Raw genomic sequence first — 21,714 nt, 5'->3', positions numbered from 1 at the left:
AAAACAACAATGTGAAGAGTCAAGGCAGCAAGATATTCTTAAAAAAGAGAGATGTATTTCCTATGTGCAACTAAAAAATTGATCTACTATATTAATCAAACAAAGGTTAAGAGCAAAGCTGACCAAGTCTCAATTGTTACAAGATGGTAGAACTCTGAATCAGTGGATTTCAGAACACAAGTAGATATGAGACTATAGACAGTAAATTCAGTGTTACATATTCTGAAGTACACAGGCCAGAAAGACATCTTGATGGCAGCTACTCAAAAAAAAGTAGAGCTCTGAAAATAAAAATATGATTAGAATACCATGAGATTAGATAAAACTCCTGAGTAAGATATAAAGTAAGGATTTTTCTATTTGACTCAATCAGTAAATATTCAATAAGCACTTACTGAAAAATGTCACAGAACAGGTCATGGTGAGAAAGAATTAAGAGTATGAGAGAGACAATACAGAGATCAAAACACAAATCTTACAGAAGACAAATATTTCAGAAGATGAAAGTCAGAAATAGAAAACAAAAGTAAAGGCAGATAAGAGAACAAAAAAAAAGCATTAAAAGTCATAGAAAAAAGTGAGAGCTATTGTGATCCTCTTCTAGGACTATCCTAGACATATACTAATTATTACAAATGAGGGAAACAATGGAATCTATGCTACATATGACCATATAAGATGATGCTAAGCAAAATGAACTCCAAGATATGGAAACAAGAGGTTTTTCTTTGTTGTTATTGTTTTTAACGTACTATGTGATTTCTTTGTTCTTTCATTTTTTTTTTCCTATGGTTTATCTGCTGTTATCACTGTACTTGATTTTGGTTCTCTGGGTATTGTATATACATTTAGCTGAATTAGGGATGGAGAGAGGAACAACAAAATGGTGAGACAAAGGACAAAGGATGAACCAATGCAACAGCGATACTCACAAGAAAATATGTTGGAAATGAACTGTACAGCTTGGTAGAGGGTTTGGAGGAGAGGGAAACTGGGAAGATAATGAGGGAAGGGGTAACAAGTTTGATAAGAAATGTACTCACTACCTTACGTATGTAACTGTAACCCCTCTGTACATCACTTTGACAATAAAACTAAATAAAAAAAAAAGAAAAGAAAGAGAATAAGACAGAAACCATAATAAGACAAAGAAAATGGTGACTTCTATAATTCTCAACAGAAGTAATCTCTCAACATACCTTTCGTGGCTGAAAATCATATTTCACACAGTGCTGAAAACCTTTTCCTTTGGACTTCAGTGATGTGACTATTAAGCAGTTGCCAACAAAATGAGCAGAATAGCCAACACCTTTGCTGGTTCGAAAACTGTAATGAATACGAGATTAACACAACAATCTTTTATAAAAAGAAAATACTTATTACCAATTAAATAATATTTTATTCAAAAAGAAACCTAATTCTCTATGGAGTATACAACTTAATTTTCTATAGATTAATTTAAATACCTTAATTCTCTATAGACTAGTTTATGAAACTGAAAGGTAAGGAATTTAAATGAGTAAATAGAACACAGAAGTTTTTAATATTTTACATTAAATATCAGGAATATATGAAAATTAATGATCAATAAAAATCTATCAAGTAAACATACCCTGGGGACCATCTTTTTTTTTTTAGCAAGTTTTTTATTGTGAAAATTCTGTACAGAGGAGTTACAGTTACATGAGCAAGGTAATGAGTACATTTCTTATCAAGCATTGTTGCCTCCTCCTTTGTTTTTAATTAATAAGTGCAAAAGTTACTTACATACAGTTAATATTTTCAATAACTACTTGATCTCTCATCCTGCTTGACCTTTTAAAATAGTTTAGATTTTCTTGATCCATTCATCTACTGAGGGGCATATGGGTTGGTTCCATATCTTAGCTATGGTAAATAATGCTGCAATAAACATAGTTGTGCTGGTAGCTTTAGTGTGGTCTTGTTTGTAAACATTTGGGTACATGCCCAAAAGTGGGATTGCTGGGTCATAGGGGAGCTCTATGTGGAGTCTTTTGAGGAACCTCCATACTACTTTACAAAGTGCTTGAACAAGTTTACATTCCCACCAACAATGAAGTAAGGTTCCCTTCTGTCCACATCCCCTCCAGCATCTGTTGTTGTTAGAGTTCTTGATTTTTGCCATTCTAACTGGAGTGAGGTGGTATCTCAATGTTGTTTTGATTTGCATTTCTTTTATGGCTAGGGATGTTGAGCATTTCTTCATGTATCTATTGGCCATCTTTCTTCTTCAGAGAAATTTCTCTTTAAGTCTTTAGCCCACTTATTTACTGGGCAGTTGTTTCTTTGAGGATTTGTTGTTGGGGGATTTAATTTTCTGAGTTCCAAGTATTTTAGATATGAGACTCTTGTCTGTTGTATGGCTAGTGAAGATTTAAGATTATTTCTTTGTTGCTTTGTATGTCCCTCCCCCACAGTATAACCCCTGCTTTCACTATATTTGATGTCAGTATAACTTGTGGAGGAGATGGGGAAAAACAAGTCATTTAAGGATACAGGTGGACCTGTTGCAACAATGAGAAGTACAAGTTGTCATGTCGAAACGAGCTTTACAACGTTGGTGGGGGGGGGGGGGGAGAGGATTGGGTTGGGGGTAGGAGGGGAGGCTGGGAAGGGATGTGAAGGGTAAACAAAGGAGGAGGCTGCAATGCTTGATAAGAAATGTACGCATTATCCTGCCCATGTAATTGTAACCCCTCTGTACAGTATGTTCACAAAAAAAAATAAAATAAAATAAAATGAAAAAAAAATAGTTTACAAATTTAAAAATTTAGAGCATGTAGCTAATCAACTAAAAGAAAAACTAAACTAAAAAGCTAAAGCATTTAATTTAGCTAAAAGAATATATTTTAATCATAAATTTTAAATGACTATTAAATATCTCACTTGAGCCAGGCACCAGTGGCTCAAGTCTGTAATCCTAGCTACTCAGGAGGCTGAGATCTAAGGATCATGGTTCAAAGCCAGCCCAGGCAGTAAAGTCAGTGAAACTCTTATCTCCAATAAAACACTAGAAAACCCGAAGTGGTGCTGTGGTCAAGCAGTGGAGCACTTGCCTTGACCTGAAGAGTGCAGAGATGGCACCAAGTCCAGAGTTCAAGCCCCACAACTGACAAAAACAAAAATACTCACTTGGTTATAGTTTTACACATAGCTATTATTTTTGCTTAAATATGTTAATAACTGAAAAGGCAAAATAGATGAACTCTAGAGGGAGATTTTTGTCTCTCCCACCTCAGGCATCCACAATATTAAGCATCCTACAAATGGTATAGATTGAAGCAAACTAGAAAAGAAAAGCCTGTAACCCTCAGTCTTACACTATAATCAGGAGGAACAAAGTAAGAAAAATTACCTAATCACAATAGTAAAATGAGTAAGTAAATAAAATTTATAAACTTTCATAATATATATTCTAATATATAGTAGTCTAGAGACCATACTGTAGAGTAATAAAATTACTTAAAAGACAAAGTCCCAAAAGTAACCAGACTACTCACCAATAAAGATAAGGTTTATCCTTATCAACATTAATGTTATTTAATGGATCCATTCGGAACCAAGTGTTCAGTGTAAAGCCATTCTGATAAGGCCATTTTGCGATAGGAGGCAATGCAATTGCCTACAAAGCAATGAAAAAAAAGTATCAGCTAAAGAAAATATGAAGTCATTAAGTTCAAACCTTGCATTCACAGATTAAGAAAATAGTCAGAAATTGATGAATAGAAAATAGAAACCATTAACTTATTTAAATAGTCTATTACATACTGCTTATTGACTAAATAAAGTTTACAATTACAGTTATCAAATTAAATTTCATTTCTAGATTACACAGTGGTTTGCAGACTGTTTTCCTAAGTCCCCTCCAATTTCATCAATACTCAATGTCTTATACATATGCCTCATATTTTTTAATTTTGTATGACTATTGCTACTTTTTAGAAATATTTCTCTCGCTTAAAGATTGTTAAATCTTTGTAGCCCTAAGCTTTGGTAGAGAATATTAATCAAATCAGTGCTGAAATACAGTTGATAATATTTGTAACTCTCTTAACACTGAAATAAAAAAGAGGAAATCATAGTGTTAGTTATTCAGAAACTTAACCACTGAAATTTAAGGCCCAAAATATTCAAATTCCTCTTATCAGTAGAAGAGCAATAATACAGAATTTAGCTGATAATAACAGTAAAGTGAGATCTGATTATTCCAAGTAGTAAGAATATACTTGATTATTTCACTTTCAAGAAACATCTGAGTGAGTTATCTTTTTATAAAGATATCCAAATTTCTTTACAAAAATATACCTATTATTATTTTATAATTGATCTTTTCCATAAGCACATCCTTAATATAGTTAATAATGGCCTTTCTAAAATATTACAAAGCTTCCATACATTAAAATTTGTCTCAATATAGAATAAAATTTAAATTTACTCAGGTTGTATAATACTTCATACACACTATGACTCCACCTATTTCAATTTTCTCTTCTACTATCTTACCGTATACTCAAAGTATACCTAATATAACAGTTGTTCCACCTATTAACTTAAAAGATTCCCATTTTGTAGATGACACTGCTTCTGTCCAAAACATTCTCCTTTCAAAAAAGACCCCATAATCCCTTAATTCCAGGCTAATATTCCTCTCATCTTTCAAGCTTCCCTGGAGTTCATCCTAGCTTGGTTTCTCTTTTCTTTCCACATTTACCAGTGGTACTTCTATAAGATTGTAATTAATACTAACCTCATTTGAGCATTAATGTGACCTCATTTGAGCATTAACGTGAATAGGAAAAATACTGAGGACATTAAGTAGCAAAATGAACGTATGGGATTATGTATACCATCTAATGAATATGCTACCTTTTCCATACATGAGATACATTGGCATATGTTTAGATTTTTTTTCAGCCTTTTGTAAAGAACACTATCAACGTTACATCAACAAAAGTGGCTGCTTACAGCACTATTATTGGTGTACACCAAAACATCCTTTTCCTCTATTGCTGCACACTCATAACTCCCAATCAATTGCCTTGAAACTGTGTACATAAACAGTCTCAATATTCAGGACTACATAGCCTTAAATTAAAAATCAAATAGTGAGTTAAACAAAGAAGTAGAGAAAATAAGTTGAGATGATCTGCCCTTCAAGTTTTATGTTGAAAACTAAAAAACACTGAAATACCTAAAGAAAATTAAACTATGTGTTCAAAAACTGGGAGATTCAATAATGTTAAGGTAATCTATGTTTTCCAAATTGTTCTAGCCTTAACACAATCAAAATCTCAGCCGGATTTTTTAACAAAATTGAATGAGTTCATCCAACAATGTATACAATGGCAACCATCCTACAATAACCAAAACTATTTTAAGTTAAAAGTAAAGTTTAAGTATTTATACTACCTAATTGCACAGCCAAAATAAGAAATAAAATATGACTTTGGCATAAGGATAGAAATACAGGGCAATGCAAAAAACTAGATCAAACTAAATTCAATTAATTTGAGGAAAGGTATCCAGTAACTTGAAGTGAAAAGAATTGTCTCTTCAATAGATAGGTATTGCAAAAACTGGATATGCAAACAAATAAAATTTAACCTCCAACTTTGTCACACAAAATGTGAATATAAGTAACACAAAGGAAACAGAACTAAATATAAGTGCTAAAACTAAGAATTGCTAATAAACACATTAAAAACACAAAGTTGTGACTTAGGTTTAATATTGATTTCTTAGGATATAAAAGCACATTCCATAAGAGAAAGAATTAATTTTAATTAGAGATTTTACCAGTTAAATCTGTTATAGTTGAAGAAATAATGTTAAAATAATAGATATATCATGGATAGAAAGAAATTATTTGACAAATGTGTTGAATAAACTCTTAAGATACCTTAAAGACATAACCATTTTGTACTGGCCTTGGCAGAAGATTGGAATACAAAAATTGCAAAAAAAAAAAAAAAAAAGACAATTACAATGAACAATAAACATATGAGAAATCCTTAACATCCTAAGTTTTGACAAAACTATAAAACTACAATGAAGTACCACTACATAATCAGTAAAAAAAAAAAAAAAAAAAAAGACTGCCACTGTCCAGGATACAACTCAACTGAGACTCACACTGTTGATGGAAATGTAAAACCTGATAAAGAATAATTTGACAGTTTCTCATGAAAGTAAATATATTCTCAATAAAACTCAGCAATGTCATTCAGCTATTTAACCAAAAGATAAGAAAACTTATGTCCACAGGAAGAAATGTACATTAAATGTTCACTGCAGCTTTATTTACAATAGCTGAAACCTAAAATCCCAAATGTCTACTAACTAGCGGATGAATAATAAGATATAGCCATAAAATGCAATACTATTCAGAATAAAGTACTGATAAAAGCTATAACTGGGGACAATCTCAAAAGGGTTATCGTAAGTGGAGGAAGAAAAGCATAAAAGACTGAGCTAGGAAGACAGCCTGAGTTACAAAGCAGACCTTGTCTCAAAAAGAGTAGCAATATACTATATAGCATATAATTTTACTTACATGATTATCTACAAAAACTATAGGAAAACAAAATAAATCAGAGGTGAAAAGAGGTAGAAGCTGTCTGACATAAAGGTCAAAAGCAATTATAATATTAACACATGGAATTAAAACTTACCGCAGCACTGCAACCAGGGAAATTGAAAAAAGTATCAGGGCCATGTCTTTGTGGCATCTGATTAAGAACCGACAATAATTTAACTGCATGTCTTGGCTAAGAAAATAACGAAATAAAAAAATGTCATCATACAAATTTACAAATAATACTTAACACTTTATAATCACTGGACTGTTTTCTAACTAGAAAAAAATTAATTATTTACTTAATGGTTTAAAAAGAAAATAAATTCCTCTACCAATTCAATATATAGCTCTCTAGAGACAAACTGCTGAAATTTTAAGAATGAATTCACTGATACTGATTCTTCTCCTTCTGAACATAGCTTACCCATATTCCGCTCTCTCCTCGAAGCATGCTGAACAAAAGCTTCAACTCCTTAACAGTGATGCTGTAGCTGGCAAGAACCCCCAACATATCAACTAGAAGATCTTCAAAGGAAAATATAGTTATTCTCTACTCTATTAAAGAATAGTATATGACAAGGTATAAACATTTTTAAGAAGCCAATATTATCAAATGCCATATATATATGATATATATATATGTAGGTATATATATATGATATATATATACCTACATATATATCATATATATATATACATAAAATCTAAATGTCCTTTTGAATTGCAATTCCAATTAACAGTTTCCAGACACATTATTTACTGTATGCAAAAAAGTTCAAACTAAAATATTGAAAGAGACAAAAAGATAATATTACAAATTGTTATTTTCAAGTGAAAAGCTGAAACTTGAATTTTTTATCATAATTATCTGGTCTTAATAGAATATGCTCTTAAAATATCCCTCAGCTCAGAAACTATTTTGAATACTCAAAATAGTACTAACATATTAGGCATTATTCTAAGTGATCAGTATGTATCAAAGTCATAAATCCTCATAATAAACAAATACCATAAATATCCTCTTTTAAAAATGAGTAAATTGTGACACATATTTTAATCAAATTGTCCAAAAACAAAAACAGAGCAAGTAGTAAAGTCAATATTCAAACAGGCAATATGGCTCCAGAACTCCCATTATTACCCATTAATCTATAAGGAGAAGTATGATTTAATACATTACTAGAAATATCCATTATACAAATTTGAGTATTTTTTGTATATATACTGAAAACATCAGTTCACCAAATACTAAAAAAAAAAAAAACATTTAATCTCTTGTCTCTAGTCACTTTTTCTATACACTGTGATTAATATCTTGTTCTATATTATTTATAAGAAATTAAACATGTAAATATTTATACTTCATTTCTCTACTTTCTAAAGCACTAGGAATTAAATATACTATACATGTTAATACAAACCAATGCACACATATAAAATACTTAAAATGCACACATACGTAAAGTTAGATAGGGGTAATGTGAAATAATAAGTTGTTGTTATAAGATTTTTATTATCTAATGTCACAAGTTATTTTGAAAATTTAAGGTATTGTTTTTAAAATAATAAATAATTAATTGATCCTTAATAACAAAACAAGAAAATGATCTCTATGTTGTGCACAATTGGATATGACATATTTGAGAAAGATCTTTTAAAGAAACAAAATATTTTATCACTTCAGTAATAAAACTGTATGAAAATGTTAGTAAATACAAATTTTGATTTTATTTGTAAGAAAGAATTTTAGATAAAAATTAAGACTTTAAGCAATTAGTGAAATAGCAACCATCATCAAAAATTCCTTAAATACTTATATGAGGATACTTTTTTTAAAAGCCAAGTTTCTATATGTAACATGTAGAATATATGTGACAAAAAGTGACAAATTTGTAATTTCAAATTTTTAATTCCTTATATTTTCATTGTACATGAAAACATATACAAGATTTTTTTTTTGAGGAGACAGGGTCAATAATAAGGCTAGAACTTAGTTTTTGTGCTCAGGGCTAGACCTCTATCACTCTGATCCACAGCTCACTTCCGGTTTTCAGGTGGGTAATTGGAGATAAAAGTTTCACAGACTTTGCTGCCAGGGCTAGTTTTGAACTGCAACCTTAGATCTCAGCCTCCTGAGTGGCAAAGATTATAGGTATGATCCACCAGCAAACAGCTTGGACAAGATTTTTTTTAATATAAATAAATATTGTAACTATGAAATCCTGATCAATTAAATATTTAACTGTCTTATAGTAATAAGTCTATGGCATTAAATTAAAAGTGCCTCTCTGAACTTTACAAACTTTAGTAAAGAGATGAAAACTTAGTAGTGTCTTGGTATTCAAATTTTAGTATGACATGTAAATGTTGATTTCTCTAAAATAAAATTAAGGTACAGATTGTATTCTGATGCTCATTCTCTTTTTACAGATTCTTCTACCATCAGGCTCTTTGGGAAGAAAATGTTTAAATTAACAAAAAGAAAAAATTCTTACTACTACCAATACTACACAGAAAGAATAAAAGAAGTAGGGAGCTGCATAGTCTAAAGAATGTCAAAATATGAATTTTTGTACTGTACTCACTGTCATTAAATCCCAATTCTCAGGAATTAATTCTAGTAATTAAAATAGGCATGTAATTCTGTATTCTTTTCTAAACTGTACCATGTTAGTGCAAAGTAGCATCCACTTTATGACAGGGGAGACTACAGTAGCTACAGAATTATCAAAAAGAGCCGGGCGCTGGTGGCTCACGCCTGTAATCCTAGCTACTCAGGAGGCTGAGATCTGAGGATCGTGGTTCAAAGCCAGCCCAGGCAAGAGAGACCGTGAGACTCCTATCTCCAATAAACCACCAGAAAACCAGAAGTGGCGCTGTAGCTCAAGTGATAGAGCACTTGCCTTGAGCTGAAGAGCTGAGGGACAGTGCCCAGGCCCAGAGTTCAAGCCCCACGACCGACAAAAAAAAAAAGAATTATCAAAAAGATACTTAAAAATTTAAGTCTGAGTCTCATTTTTCATCAAAATGTTATCTACTACTAACCATTATAAAGAATGCCAAAGCATGTTCAATAGAGCCATCTGTCGCTGTGAAAGCAATTAGAAACGATCTTATACTCATAAAGAAAAAAATATGACTCATTAGAAAATAAGTTCATATATTAAAATGTTGACTTTTATAAATTGAGAATCTCAGCATAAGTAGCTTTTGATATAATTTTTTAATAATTTCAAGAGTTCATCTATTTCTTAAGTATCAGGTACAATTATTTATATCTTGAGTTAACTGCTGCTCTAGGATCATCATTAAACATATTCCCACCGAACTGTATGTAACCACAGAAAGACAGTAGTGTGAAAGGCAAAGGGTTGGTGATGACAAATCGCAGATCTCAAAGTTGTTATTGGAAATAAACTATTAACCAAGAAAACATAACATTTTATCCGAAATTTCGTGCAAAATTTATGTTCTATTCCATAATAGTGCTCATTTTAATATAGAAGCTTCTCCCAAACAATAATAAACTAAAATAAAAACTTTGAAAGACATACCATGCTTTTAGAACCTCCTGTCATCTGTCATAATTCCATACATGGCATATTGAATACCATGAAAGTGGGATAATTTGGTAAAGGGCTCATCCATTACACAGAACTAAAACATGTGTTGTGACATTTTAACTATGTAACGATTTAATTATATAGTACATAAAATTACTCCATATTTTTCTGATGGTCTTCACAGTGCTTACTGCACAGAAATGATATTTTTTAAGATTTAGAGAGGCAAATATGGTAAGTATGTTTGTCTAATATGACCATTATATTTCTCTTCTTTTATTCTGCAGGTGTTCCATTAATATAAAAGACAAATTTCCCACATATTTCTACATATTTTAAATTAAGATAAAATCAACAAATCTGTATTACCTGTGAATACTATCAAGTTTTTTAATAGTTCAATGATACTTTCCTATCAGATAGTCACATACCTGCTATCATGTCATCTACAGCACTCATTTTCAGCAATACTTGTTCAATTAGCCCAACTTCTGTGCTAGTCTGTAAATTCCGAACACTTTTTCGTAGAATGGCTGTAAACATGCTCCATATTTCTGCTTGACATGTTACATCACAGTGTTCCAAAAGTTCTGTCATACATGTTATACTTTCAGCATCCTGAATAATAAAGTTCATCTCCAAATCAAATTCTCCACCAACCAGCTGAAAACAGAAAGAAACAAGAACTAGAAATAGTATGAATGGTTACTTATACCATAATAAACAATACCAAAAATACAACTAAGAAAAATACATAGCTACTATTAGAAATTTAACAAGAAATGTACCCATAACCTTACTTATGTAACTGTAACCCCTCTGTACATCACCTATACAATAAAATAAAATATGATTTTAAAATTCTAATCTTCAGGTATAATACTTTTTGACCTAAAATTTTAGAGCTATACAATTTCAAAAATGACCAGAAACTCCAATTTTCATAAAGATGAAAAAGAGTGCTTTCAAATGTACAATAATAAACTACAGCATGTAAATACTAAATGGAATTCAGGACACACAACTAAAAAATGGAGAGAGTTGGTCAATACAGAACATATGTAATATGTATAACTTACAGTATGCTCCGTTGAAATGATGGAAGGAATATTTTTAAAATATTGAATAGAGAAATATGTGAGATCTTAAAGTACTTTGTGAAGAAAAAATGTGAATTAAGAAAGTTGACTTAACAGCAAATATAACTTGTTGCATTATGTCAAATGAGTAAAGGTTATCACTGTCCTTAGCAAATGCCACTGTATGTAAAGGGATACAAAAGTACAAGGAGAACAACAGAATGATACTCTTATACTATGTATTGACCAAGTCACATATTTGGTTTTTGGGTTTTGGTTTTAGTTTTCTTTGTTCTGGGATCAGGACTAAAACTCAGAATCTGAAGCTTTTGCTTACTTGTCTGGCAATCTACAACCTGAGACATACCTCCAATCTTACAAATTACAGAAGTTGACATATTCTTAAGTATTATTTTTGACAAATTGGACATCCATTCAGTCTAATGAATGAAATATTTAGGAATAAAATAACCATTTATTTAAAACTTGACACATTTGAACATATTCATTCATTGCTTCATTCAACAAGAATTTTATTGATTAGTGTATAGAATTTACTCTCTATGCTAATACTAGGATGAGACAGTGGGAACGAAAAAGGCCATGTCTTGATAGTGCTACAGATAGGGCTAGATTGTAGGAAGGAAGATGTACATTCAAGAATGAGTATTCAAATTGAGCTGGATTACAAAATATGTAAAGAATAAAAAAGGACCGATAATCTAGAGTAATTGGAAAAGGAATAAGCAAAAGAAAAATTAGATTAGGAACAGATAGGAGGTAAAAGAATTACATTTCCCATTGTTGAAAGATACTTATAAATATGGACAATTTATTACAAATTATGGATATTCCGCTCAAAATTTTAAGAATTCTTAGCTGATACTATGAACTTCAATACTAAGAACCACAATTTGTCCACATAACAATTTTGGGAAAGGGGTGCTGATATTAGGACTTGAACACTCAAGGTCTCATACTCCCACTTAGGTTTTATTTCTTTTCTTTCTTAAATATTTTTGTTTTGTTTTGTTTTTTGTTATGTTGTTTTGTTATGTTTTCTCTCAATGGTGGTACTCTACAACTTGAGCCACACACAAGATACACTGTTTCAGAATCTGGTTTCAGTGCTAACTGTCTCTACTGAACCACCTTCCCTAGTTCAGCCTTAAATTAATTTTTGTTTGAGATATAAATGTGTAGAGGATATTATTTGGCTGTTGATAGCCAGTTGATGAAAAGAATATCCTTCCTTCATTGAATTACTTTTGAACTTCTGTTGAAACCAGTACACCATAATTTTTTAGAATGTTTCTGGTTTTTATTTTCTCTTTTGTGACATCTGTTCTATGAAACTACAAGTATCACACAACTTTGAATTTTGTAACTACTGGAATGTTTTACGCATGTGAGTTTTGAAACAATATAATGATTCATCCCGTGTCTTTTATCCTTATTCAAAAACTCGAAGTTACTCTCACTTTGCCTTTCATGTAAATTTTATAATTCTTTTCATGTATAAAATGGCTGATTTTTAAAGGAGTTGTATTAAGCTGATTTGTTCATTTATTAGATATTTGATAGGTAAACTACTTTGAATCCTCTAACCCATGAAAATGTGTATCTTTCTATGTTAATTTATATCTTTTATGCTTTTTACTCAATGGTTTATATACAATGCAAATCTTTCACCTTTTTTTAAATTACAAAAACAATTCACTTTTAAATTTTGGTTCTAGTTTGCATATGTTCACTTCTAAAATACAGGAACAGAGTTTTGACTATTCTGTGTTGTGTGTTCCTAAAGTTTGCTACACTAACCTAACAGTTTCAGATATGTGGTTTAAAGATATTTGCATTTTATTTTCTTTTTCTTCTCTTTTCATTTTTTCTTTTCTTTTTTCCTATCTTCTTTACTCTCTTATCTTTCCCATACCCTTATTTTACTTGCTAATATATAACCTTCAATAATTTTTAACTTTCTACTTTATCATATAGGTTTATCTTCTTCATTTTCTTTACTTATAAGGGGGTATACTAGATATTTCCAATTGATTTTTTTACTACCTCAGGTACCTGTTGGGTTTTTAGTTGTTTTTATTACTACAACCTGCTTTCTCCCCAATAGAGCCCTCAAAAGAAGGCTGAACACTAAGAGAGACACCTATATAAACCTAGTCAAGAGGTATTTATCCCCAAAAGATGCATACACCAAAACAGAGAAATGCAAGAAATGATGCTTCCTCCCAAAAGTTCATAGCTTGGCAAAAGTGAATCCAATTATATTAAGATGGATGCTTTGCCAGAAGAAGAATTCAAACATCTAATTTTAAAAATGATCAATGACCTCAAAGGGGATTCAAGTGGATGGATTAATGAAATAAGGAAGTTATTTTGAGATTTGGACAAAACGTCAGCAAGGTGGACTAGAAATTCAGCAACTCAGATGAGAAACTCACTAAAGATTGAGACTTCGAAATAAAAAAAATTCAAGAAATGAGAAGCTCAATAGATCATATTTAAAACACTGAAAGAAAGATTACCAAGAACAAAAACAAGATTGAGGAAATGACTTTCAGACAGAAAAAATACAATAAAATAGGCAATCATGACAAAAACTTCAAGGATTGTAAGCCAACAATCAAAAAGAAACAATTATCTATGTATACAACAAACTGGACAGATGATGAAGAAATTAGGTTTACTGAGCAAAATTCATCTTAGAAGGTCACATACTATATGCTTTAATTTTTACAAAATAATTAAAATTTCAACGTAAGATATAAACATATTAATGGTTGTCAAGTGCTAGGGGTGATGAGACTAAAAGACTGTGTCAATATTGTAGTCATAGAACCCTTTATTTTGGCTATTAAAGTTACTCCAACAGCTGGAGTTATCTACTGGTAGAAGACTGAAACTATACCTCTCTCACTCTATTTAAAAAAATATCAACTACAAATGGATCAAAGATCTTAATGTAAGACCTCAAATTCTGGAACCAATACAGGAAAAGATGAAGAAAATTCTTGACAATAGGCATAGCTAATTTTTTTTCTGAATAGGACTCTAATGTCCCAGGAAATAAAAGGAATTGGCAAATGGGATTACATCAAACTAAACAGTTTCCAAAAGAAACAATTACCAGAATCAACAGAGAATCCAAACTATAATATCCAGCATACACAAAGATACCAAAAAATTAAGCAGAAAAAGAACTAACAGCCCAAGGAATAAGTGGGTAATGAACTGAAAAGACGGTTTCAGAAGGAAGGAGAATGCACGGACTAGGAATGTGGCTTAGTGGTAAAGTGCTTGCCTAGCATACTTGAAGCCCTGAGTTTGATTCAATTCCTCAGTACCACATAAACAGAAAAGGCCAGAAGTAGCACTGTGGCTCAAGAGGTAGAGTGTTAGCTTTGAGCAAAAGAAGCTCAAAAAGAGTGTTCATGTCCTGAGCCCTGAGCTCAAGCCCCAGGATTGGCAAAAAAAAAATTAAAATTAAAATTAAAAAGAAGAAGAAGAAGAAAGAAATACAAATGACTAATACATACATGATATTCGACATCATTAGCATCAAAGATATGCAAGTCAAAACTATACAAAGAGCCAGGCACTGGTGGCTCACACCTGTAATCCTAGCTACTCAGGAGACTGAGATCTGAGGATCACAGTTCAAAGCCAGCCCGGTCAGGAAAATCTGTCTCACAAAAACAACAACAACAAAAAAAAAACCTCACAAAAAAACAACTACACAAAGATTCCATCTCATCCTGGCCAGAATGATAATCACCAAAAAAATTAGGAGGCAACAAAGCTTGATAAGAAATGTACTCGTTATCTTGCCCATGTAATTGTAACTCCTCTGTACGGTATTTTTACTTTACAAAATTATTCTAAAATAAATTAGGAAAAATAGGGAGACCATGTCTTTTTTTTAGGTACTTCTTTTTTTTTTAAGTTTGTGTGTGTGTGTGTGTGTGTGTGTGTGTGTGTGTGTGTGTGTGTATGTGTGAAAATACTGTACAGAGGGGTTACAGTTACATGAGCAAGCTAATGAGTACATTTCTTATCCAGCATTGTTACCTCCTCCTTTGTTTTTACCCTACTATCCCTTCCTTCCCACGTCCTCTACTACATCCCAACCCCACCCCCCCCTCCCCTGGCCTAAATTGTAAAGTTCGTTTTTCGACATAGTGTCTTATACATCTCATTGTTGCAATGGGTCCACCTGCATCCCTATTTAAACAATTTGTATTAGAGCTTTATTTGCAAGTTGTTGTGAAGTTGCATGACTGGCTACTATTTATAGATATATTTCCCTCTGCTGTCTTTATCCATTATTTTAAGAAGAAAGTCACAGTTTGTGGTTTTGCAAAGGGAAACATAAATAAATTTGAAAGTCAAAAAAATGTGGGGAAAAATTAATTCTCATACACTGTTATCAGAGTGTAAAATGATAGTCATAAGGAAATCAGGACAGAGATTTATTGAAAAACTACAAATATACCTTGTTTATGACTTTGCCACTCTAGATCCTATACTCAAAGGATAATAAAGCAATATACAAAGAAAGATACCTGCATGTTTACTGCAGCTTTGAAGCTATGTTCACAATAACCAAACACTGGTATTAGTTAATGTGTTGAATAATAAATGAATGAGTAAAGAAGTATGATGTGAGAGGTGAGGGGTTTACACTTTCACAATGAAAATCCCTCATACATTAAACGTATGCTAATTAAAATAAAGTTTTAAAAGATTGCACTTTACGTTGAAGGTCAATGATCTACGGATTTGTTGTGAGAATGTTCACTGTTTAATGTGACACATAATTGTATTATAGCAGAAAAAAGCCAAAGAGCATGCAAGGAAAAACTACAACAATGAGTCCATTATACTGAGCTAGATGAGAAGGACCCATACTTCTTTCTATTTATTGAAGTGTTGACAAACAGACTTTTAACAAAGTTGTATTGGATATTGACAAATGATAAGAACCATCCTAACAACTGGGTTCCAACAATGAACATTGAAAGAAATTACATTTTAGTTTAGAGATACATGGAATAAACAAATTAGTAAATAGAAACCAGAAAACACATAATCCCACGTAAAAACAGGCAAAAGTAGACAGCAAATAGGATATAAATGTTGCTACATCACATTAGAAAATAAAGAAAAACAGTAAGTCAGTAGTAATGCTTAGATAGACTAAAGTCCAAAATATTGACAAGGACAAATGTTGGGCAAGGATAGGGAATAATGGCAACTCTCATTCATGGCTAGTGGGAATACAAAATATTAGTCAATTTAAGACACAATTTGGTAGTTTATTTTAAAATGAAACAAACTCTTACCATATAATCCAACCATCCTTGATCTTTAACTAAAGAAGTCAAAACTCTTGTCTAAAATAAACTTCCATTAAACTGTTTGTGGTGGCTTTGTTTATAATTGCTAAAACTTAAAGCAATCAAGATGTCACTTTGATAGGTAAATGGATAAATAAATTGTGCCACAACAACTGCCTTGGTCCATTTCCTTTGCCATAACAAAATGTCTGAAACTGGGTAATTTTTATAGAAAAGAAGTTTATGCAGCTCCTAGTTCTGGAGACAGAGAAGGACAAGATTGGGTGGATATATCTGGTGAGAGCATCATGCTATGTCATAACATAACAGATAACAACACATTGTGAGAATGTGGGAAAGTAGCAAAAAGGTACATATGGAAGAGGGAGAAGAAAAAAGAAGCCAACTCACATAGCAACACACATTCATAAAATTGATCTGTTCCCTAATTCAGTCTTGGATAAATGACATTAATCCCTCCTAAACACTCTACTTCCCAATACCACTCATACTTCCTAGTAACCAATTTGAAATATGAGTTTTGGCAGGCACAAACCACATTCAAATAATAGCATTGTATGGTAGAATATTTTTCGAGGGAGGAGAGAGGAGAAGGAGAAGGAAGAAGAAGAGGAAGAGACAGAAGAAAAAGAAGAAGAAGAGGAGGAAGAGGAGGAGGAAATCAACCAACAACATGGAAAAAACCTTTCCTGTATATTTTTAAGTAAAGGAGACCACTCAAAAAGGAATCCGTACTTATGATTCCAATTGTATTACATTCTGAAAAACTGAAAATCATAGAAAAAGTGAAAGGCTCAGTGAGTGAGAAGGGAAAGGTGGAGCACTGTAAAATTTAGGTCAATGAAATCATTTTGTGTGAAACTATGCTGGGGAGTACATGGCATTCATGCTTGTTAAAAATTAATGGATTAGTGCTGGTCACACTGGGGAAGCTGAGCTCATGAGGATCATGGTTCATCCCACGGAGGAAAATCCATAAGACACTTAACTCCAATAAACAATCAAAAAAGCAAGAGGTTGGGCTATGGCTCAGGTGGTTGAGTGCTAGCCTTGAACAAAAGCTCATGGCAGTGTCTAGGCCCATAGTTCAAGCCTCAGGACTGGAATCATCAGCATAATAGTAATAATAATAATAACAAAATGGTCATATATAATGAAGAATAAAAGAATAGAATCTATGTATTCATGGGAAAAGTACAATGGTCCAAAACTAATAGAAACACTAAGTTTAATAAAAAATTTATTGAAGCTAAATTCACCCTTTCATTTTACTATGTTATGTGGCTACTAAAAAAGTATTTAATTAGCCATTCACTGGTGTCTCGTATCTATAACCCTAGCTGTATAGAAAGCTGAGACTTGGAGAATCAGAATTCAAAGTCAACCCAGACAGAAAAGTCTGTGAGATGATATACAATTAGCCAACAAACTGAGAGAGTGGACGAGTGGCTCAAGTGGTAGAACACTAACCTTCAGCAAGAAAGCTAAGAGCATGAGATCTAACTTCATCCAATCTTCCAAAGCCCATTGTCCATTATGAACCTCTCTGTGTGACCACCATATATCACTCATATTTCTCTACTTATATTCGCCCTTTTCCTTTTGTGTTGGCAAATACATTTAAAACACACACTCTCACGCTCAAAACCTTAAATTCTACTTCCTCATGAAAGCCTTCTGAAATAATTCTTTAGAAATTTTTAAAGTAAATCATCTTATAAATATGTTACTACCACGGTAATAACCCCTGCTTTCACTGTATTTGATGTTGGTATAATTTGTGGAGGGGAAGGGAAAAAACAAATCGTTTAAATAGGGATACAGGTGGACCCATGGCAACAATGAGATGTACAAGTCGTTATGTCGAAAAACAAACTTTACAACTTTGGCGGGGGGGGGGGGGGGGGGGGGGGGGTGGAGGCAACAATGCTTGATAAGAAATGTACTCATTATCTTGCCCATGTAATTGTAACCCCTATGTATGGTATTTTCACGATAAAAAATAAATAATATATTCTACATAAAAAAAGAAATTTTTAAAGTAACTCCGCTCTTAATCTCACAACAGTTTTGTGTGAACTACAATAATTGTATTATATATTATAATAATATGACATTGTACAGAAGTATGACATAAAAGAGACATAAAGCCCTTTAAAATACAAACAATAGAGCCAGACACCGGAGGTTCATACCTGTAATTCTAGCTATTCAGAAGGCTGAGATCTGAGGAGGGAGGTTCAAAGCCAGCCCAGGCAGGAAATTCTATAGGACTCTTATCTCCAGTTAACAACCAGGAAACCAGAAGTGGAGCTGTGGCTCGAATTGGTAGAGTGCTAGCCTTGAGCAAAAGAGCTCAGGGACTGTGCCTGGGCCATGAATTCAAGCCCCAGGAAAAACAATATAACAATATAGTAAAGGATAACAATATCATTTCTCACCCCCTTTGATATCTAAATTAGAAGCGACTTACATAATCTATTATATTGACAGTGTCCCTTTACGAAAAAATACATTTGCCTTATAAAATTTGGGAAGACTGCTTGGAAGGATGGCTCCTACAATCCTAGCTACTCAGGAGGCTGGTATCTTAGGAGGGCTGTTTGAAGCCAGCTTGTGCAGGAAAGTCTGTGTGACTCTTAACTTCAGGTAACTACCAAAAAGCCAGAAGAGCACAAGAGCTCAGAGAAAGTGCCCTTAGTTTAAGCCCCAGGAGCAGCATATGCACGTGCCCACACACAACAGACACAGAGAAAGTGAAAAAATGCTACGTATACAAACAAACTAGTGTATTTGCTTTCACTAAACAGAATAATGTAAACCGTCATTATTATCCTTTTTGCCTTGGCTGCCAGGAAACTAAATTTAATTATTAATACTTTAACTACATTTTTTATTCTCCATTTCATTCTATGTTCCTAAACACTTTGGCCTCTTTTGGGCTCTTACAGATAATTTGTGTCACAGCAACTTTTGGAAGCAGTATAACATAAATTACAAAACTCTTATTATTAATTTGTAATAAAGGTATCTTCTTAAAAAATAAGGCTGTATCTACATACAATTTTACCAAAGAAACAAAGATGTAAGTAATTTTATATTGCGCTGATAATTTCTATACATAACCTCCTTTATTCCTCATGACTTAAGTGATATCACATATGAGAAAACTGAACTTACCAAAAATTAAATAACCTGCCCAACTTATCAAAGTTAGTATCCACATCAGAATTTAAATTCAAGTATTCAAAACATTAATTACCAGAAAAACCTTACCCCAAACTAATAGATGTACCTCTACCAATCATCTAACTGCTTAATCATTTGCTTGCAAGATCTGTTTAACCATTAGAATACATCATAAATGATGTAATGAAAAGAAAATGCTTCGTAATGTAGGAATGGACATAAGTTAGTGACCCTCAAAAACAAAGGCAAACAAAATAAAAATTATTTGTTTATTTCCTATTTAAATTAGTCCTCTCTACAAGTAATTCCTATTGGCAATTTTTCTGAGGTAAAGAAACAACTATACCCAAGTGTATAACAAATGCTGCTACAAATACAGTCCATAAAAACTCTAGGGAGGGGAGGAGAAAACAAAGGGAACAATAAGCTCCTACTTCAAAGCATATCTTTAAAATACATCTTAAAACAAAACTCAGTTTATCAAAAGGCAGTATAGCCATTTTTGATATAACAACAAATATACTGACTGACTACAATATAGATAAATTAATAGACCATACTTACTCTAATACCTGATATAGTAAGTACCTGGTTACTTGAAGCCACTTAACACATAAAATAAAGTAAAATTTAAAAATATCAATTTAGTTCTGGGGCTGGGAAGGTGGCTCAGTGGTAAAGCGCTTGCCTTGCATGCATGAGGCCCTGAGTTCAATTCCTCAGCACCACATAAGCAAAAAGAAAAAAAAAAAGCTGGAAGTGGCGCTGTAGCTCAAGTGGTAGAGTGCTAGCCTTGAGTGCCCAGGCTCAGAGTTCAGGCCCCAAGACCGGACCCAAAAAAAAAAAAATCAATTTAGTTCTAATTGTGAATATCCCAATCCCTTTCATAAATAAAAGCAAAACAAAGAGGCTTACAGATAAAACAGAATATATATAAAATTGATGAAAATTTGAATACATACACAAATTTAATGATGCCAGAACTAGTAAGGATGTTATTAATTACAAAAGGCTTTTTTCAAAGATTTTTAAATCTCTTTAAAATGTAACTTAGCATCTACAGCAAAAAAATAACAATGTATTTGCCCCATTCTGTTGGGGCTATATGTTTTCCAAATGTAAATGATTATGTGGAGAACAGGTCTCTCCACAGCCTAAAGATTTTCCATAATTTTGCAATGCCCTTATAACTAAATCCATGCTTTTTCCAACCAGTTACAAATTTGAGTGAATGTTACTAATGTCTACTTCACCAATCTCATTTCACATTGCTCTCCTCTTTGCTCAATAAACTCAAGTTTAAAGTCAGTCTCCAAAAAGACCTACATTCCCTAAATTTTCATGCTTTTTCTCTTTGTTCTGTGTGTCTGCCATCTGCTTTCACTGTCTTTTAGCATGAGTGACTTCTATTCTCAATCTGATTTGCTATCTACTCAATAAAGAACTCAATGACTACCCAAAGTATGCCTTCATTATCTTATAGCCTGCACTTGATTTATGTATTATCCATTTCCAATATAATGAACATAAATTCCAAGATTTCTAGTCTTACTCTTTACTGTAGTGTCCAGACAGATCTGATACTAGGGTTTAGATCTGACTCCATTCATATTTCATAAGGTTGCAAAAATCATGAAATTTAAAAAAAAGGCACAGGAAACAACAACAACAAAAAACCCCCACAAAACCCAACCTTTCTGGTGCTGGGAGTGTAACTTAGCATGACCCCTTAATTACCCCAGGCTTCAATCTCTAGCACTGGAGGAGGAAAGAACTAATGCAATGAAGGAAAGAAAATGAAATGACTCTTTTAAGAAGCAAATGAACTACCAGAGGTCTGAATATTTCAAATAGCAAAGGAATGAACTACTTAAAAGTGTATTGCCCAGTCATATGTCATGTGGAATCTT

General features: G+C 32.5%; 1 protein-coding gene across 2 annotated transcripts in view; it reads right to left on the bottom strand.

Annotated features, from left to right (window-relative positions):
• Positions 1 to 21,714, bottom strand: part of Nbea (neurobeachin) — a 532,882-nt gene that overhangs the window by 476,728 nt on the left and 34,440 nt on the right. For both annotated transcript variants that reach the window (XM_042685587.1, XM_042685588.1), the window contains exons 2-6: positions 10,593 to 10,824; positions 7,023 to 7,123; positions 6,693 to 6,788; positions 3,522 to 3,643; positions 1,200 to 1,326 (exon numbers count right to left, since the gene is read on the bottom strand). In XM_042685587.1, coding sequence (XP_042541521.1) covers positions 1,200 to 1,326; positions 3,522 to 3,643; positions 6,693 to 6,788; positions 7,023 to 7,123; positions 10,593 to 10,824 — 678 coding nt within the window. The remainder of the gene's footprint in view (positions 1 to 1,199; positions 1,327 to 3,521; positions 3,644 to 6,692; positions 6,789 to 7,022; positions 7,124 to 10,592; positions 10,825 to 21,714) is intronic.

The sequence above is a fragment of the Dipodomys spectabilis genome, unplaced genomic scaffold, assembly GCF_019054845.1.
Source record: "Dipodomys spectabilis isolate Male_0828 unplaced genomic scaffold, ASM1905484v1 ptg000095l, whole genome shotgun sequence".
Classification (NCBI taxonomy): Eukaryota; Metazoa; Chordata; class Mammalia; order Rodentia; family Heteromyidae; genus Dipodomys; species Dipodomys spectabilis.
The sequence above is the reverse complement of the archived record's forward strand: the minus strand, read 5'-3'. Positions and strand labels throughout refer to the sequence as shown.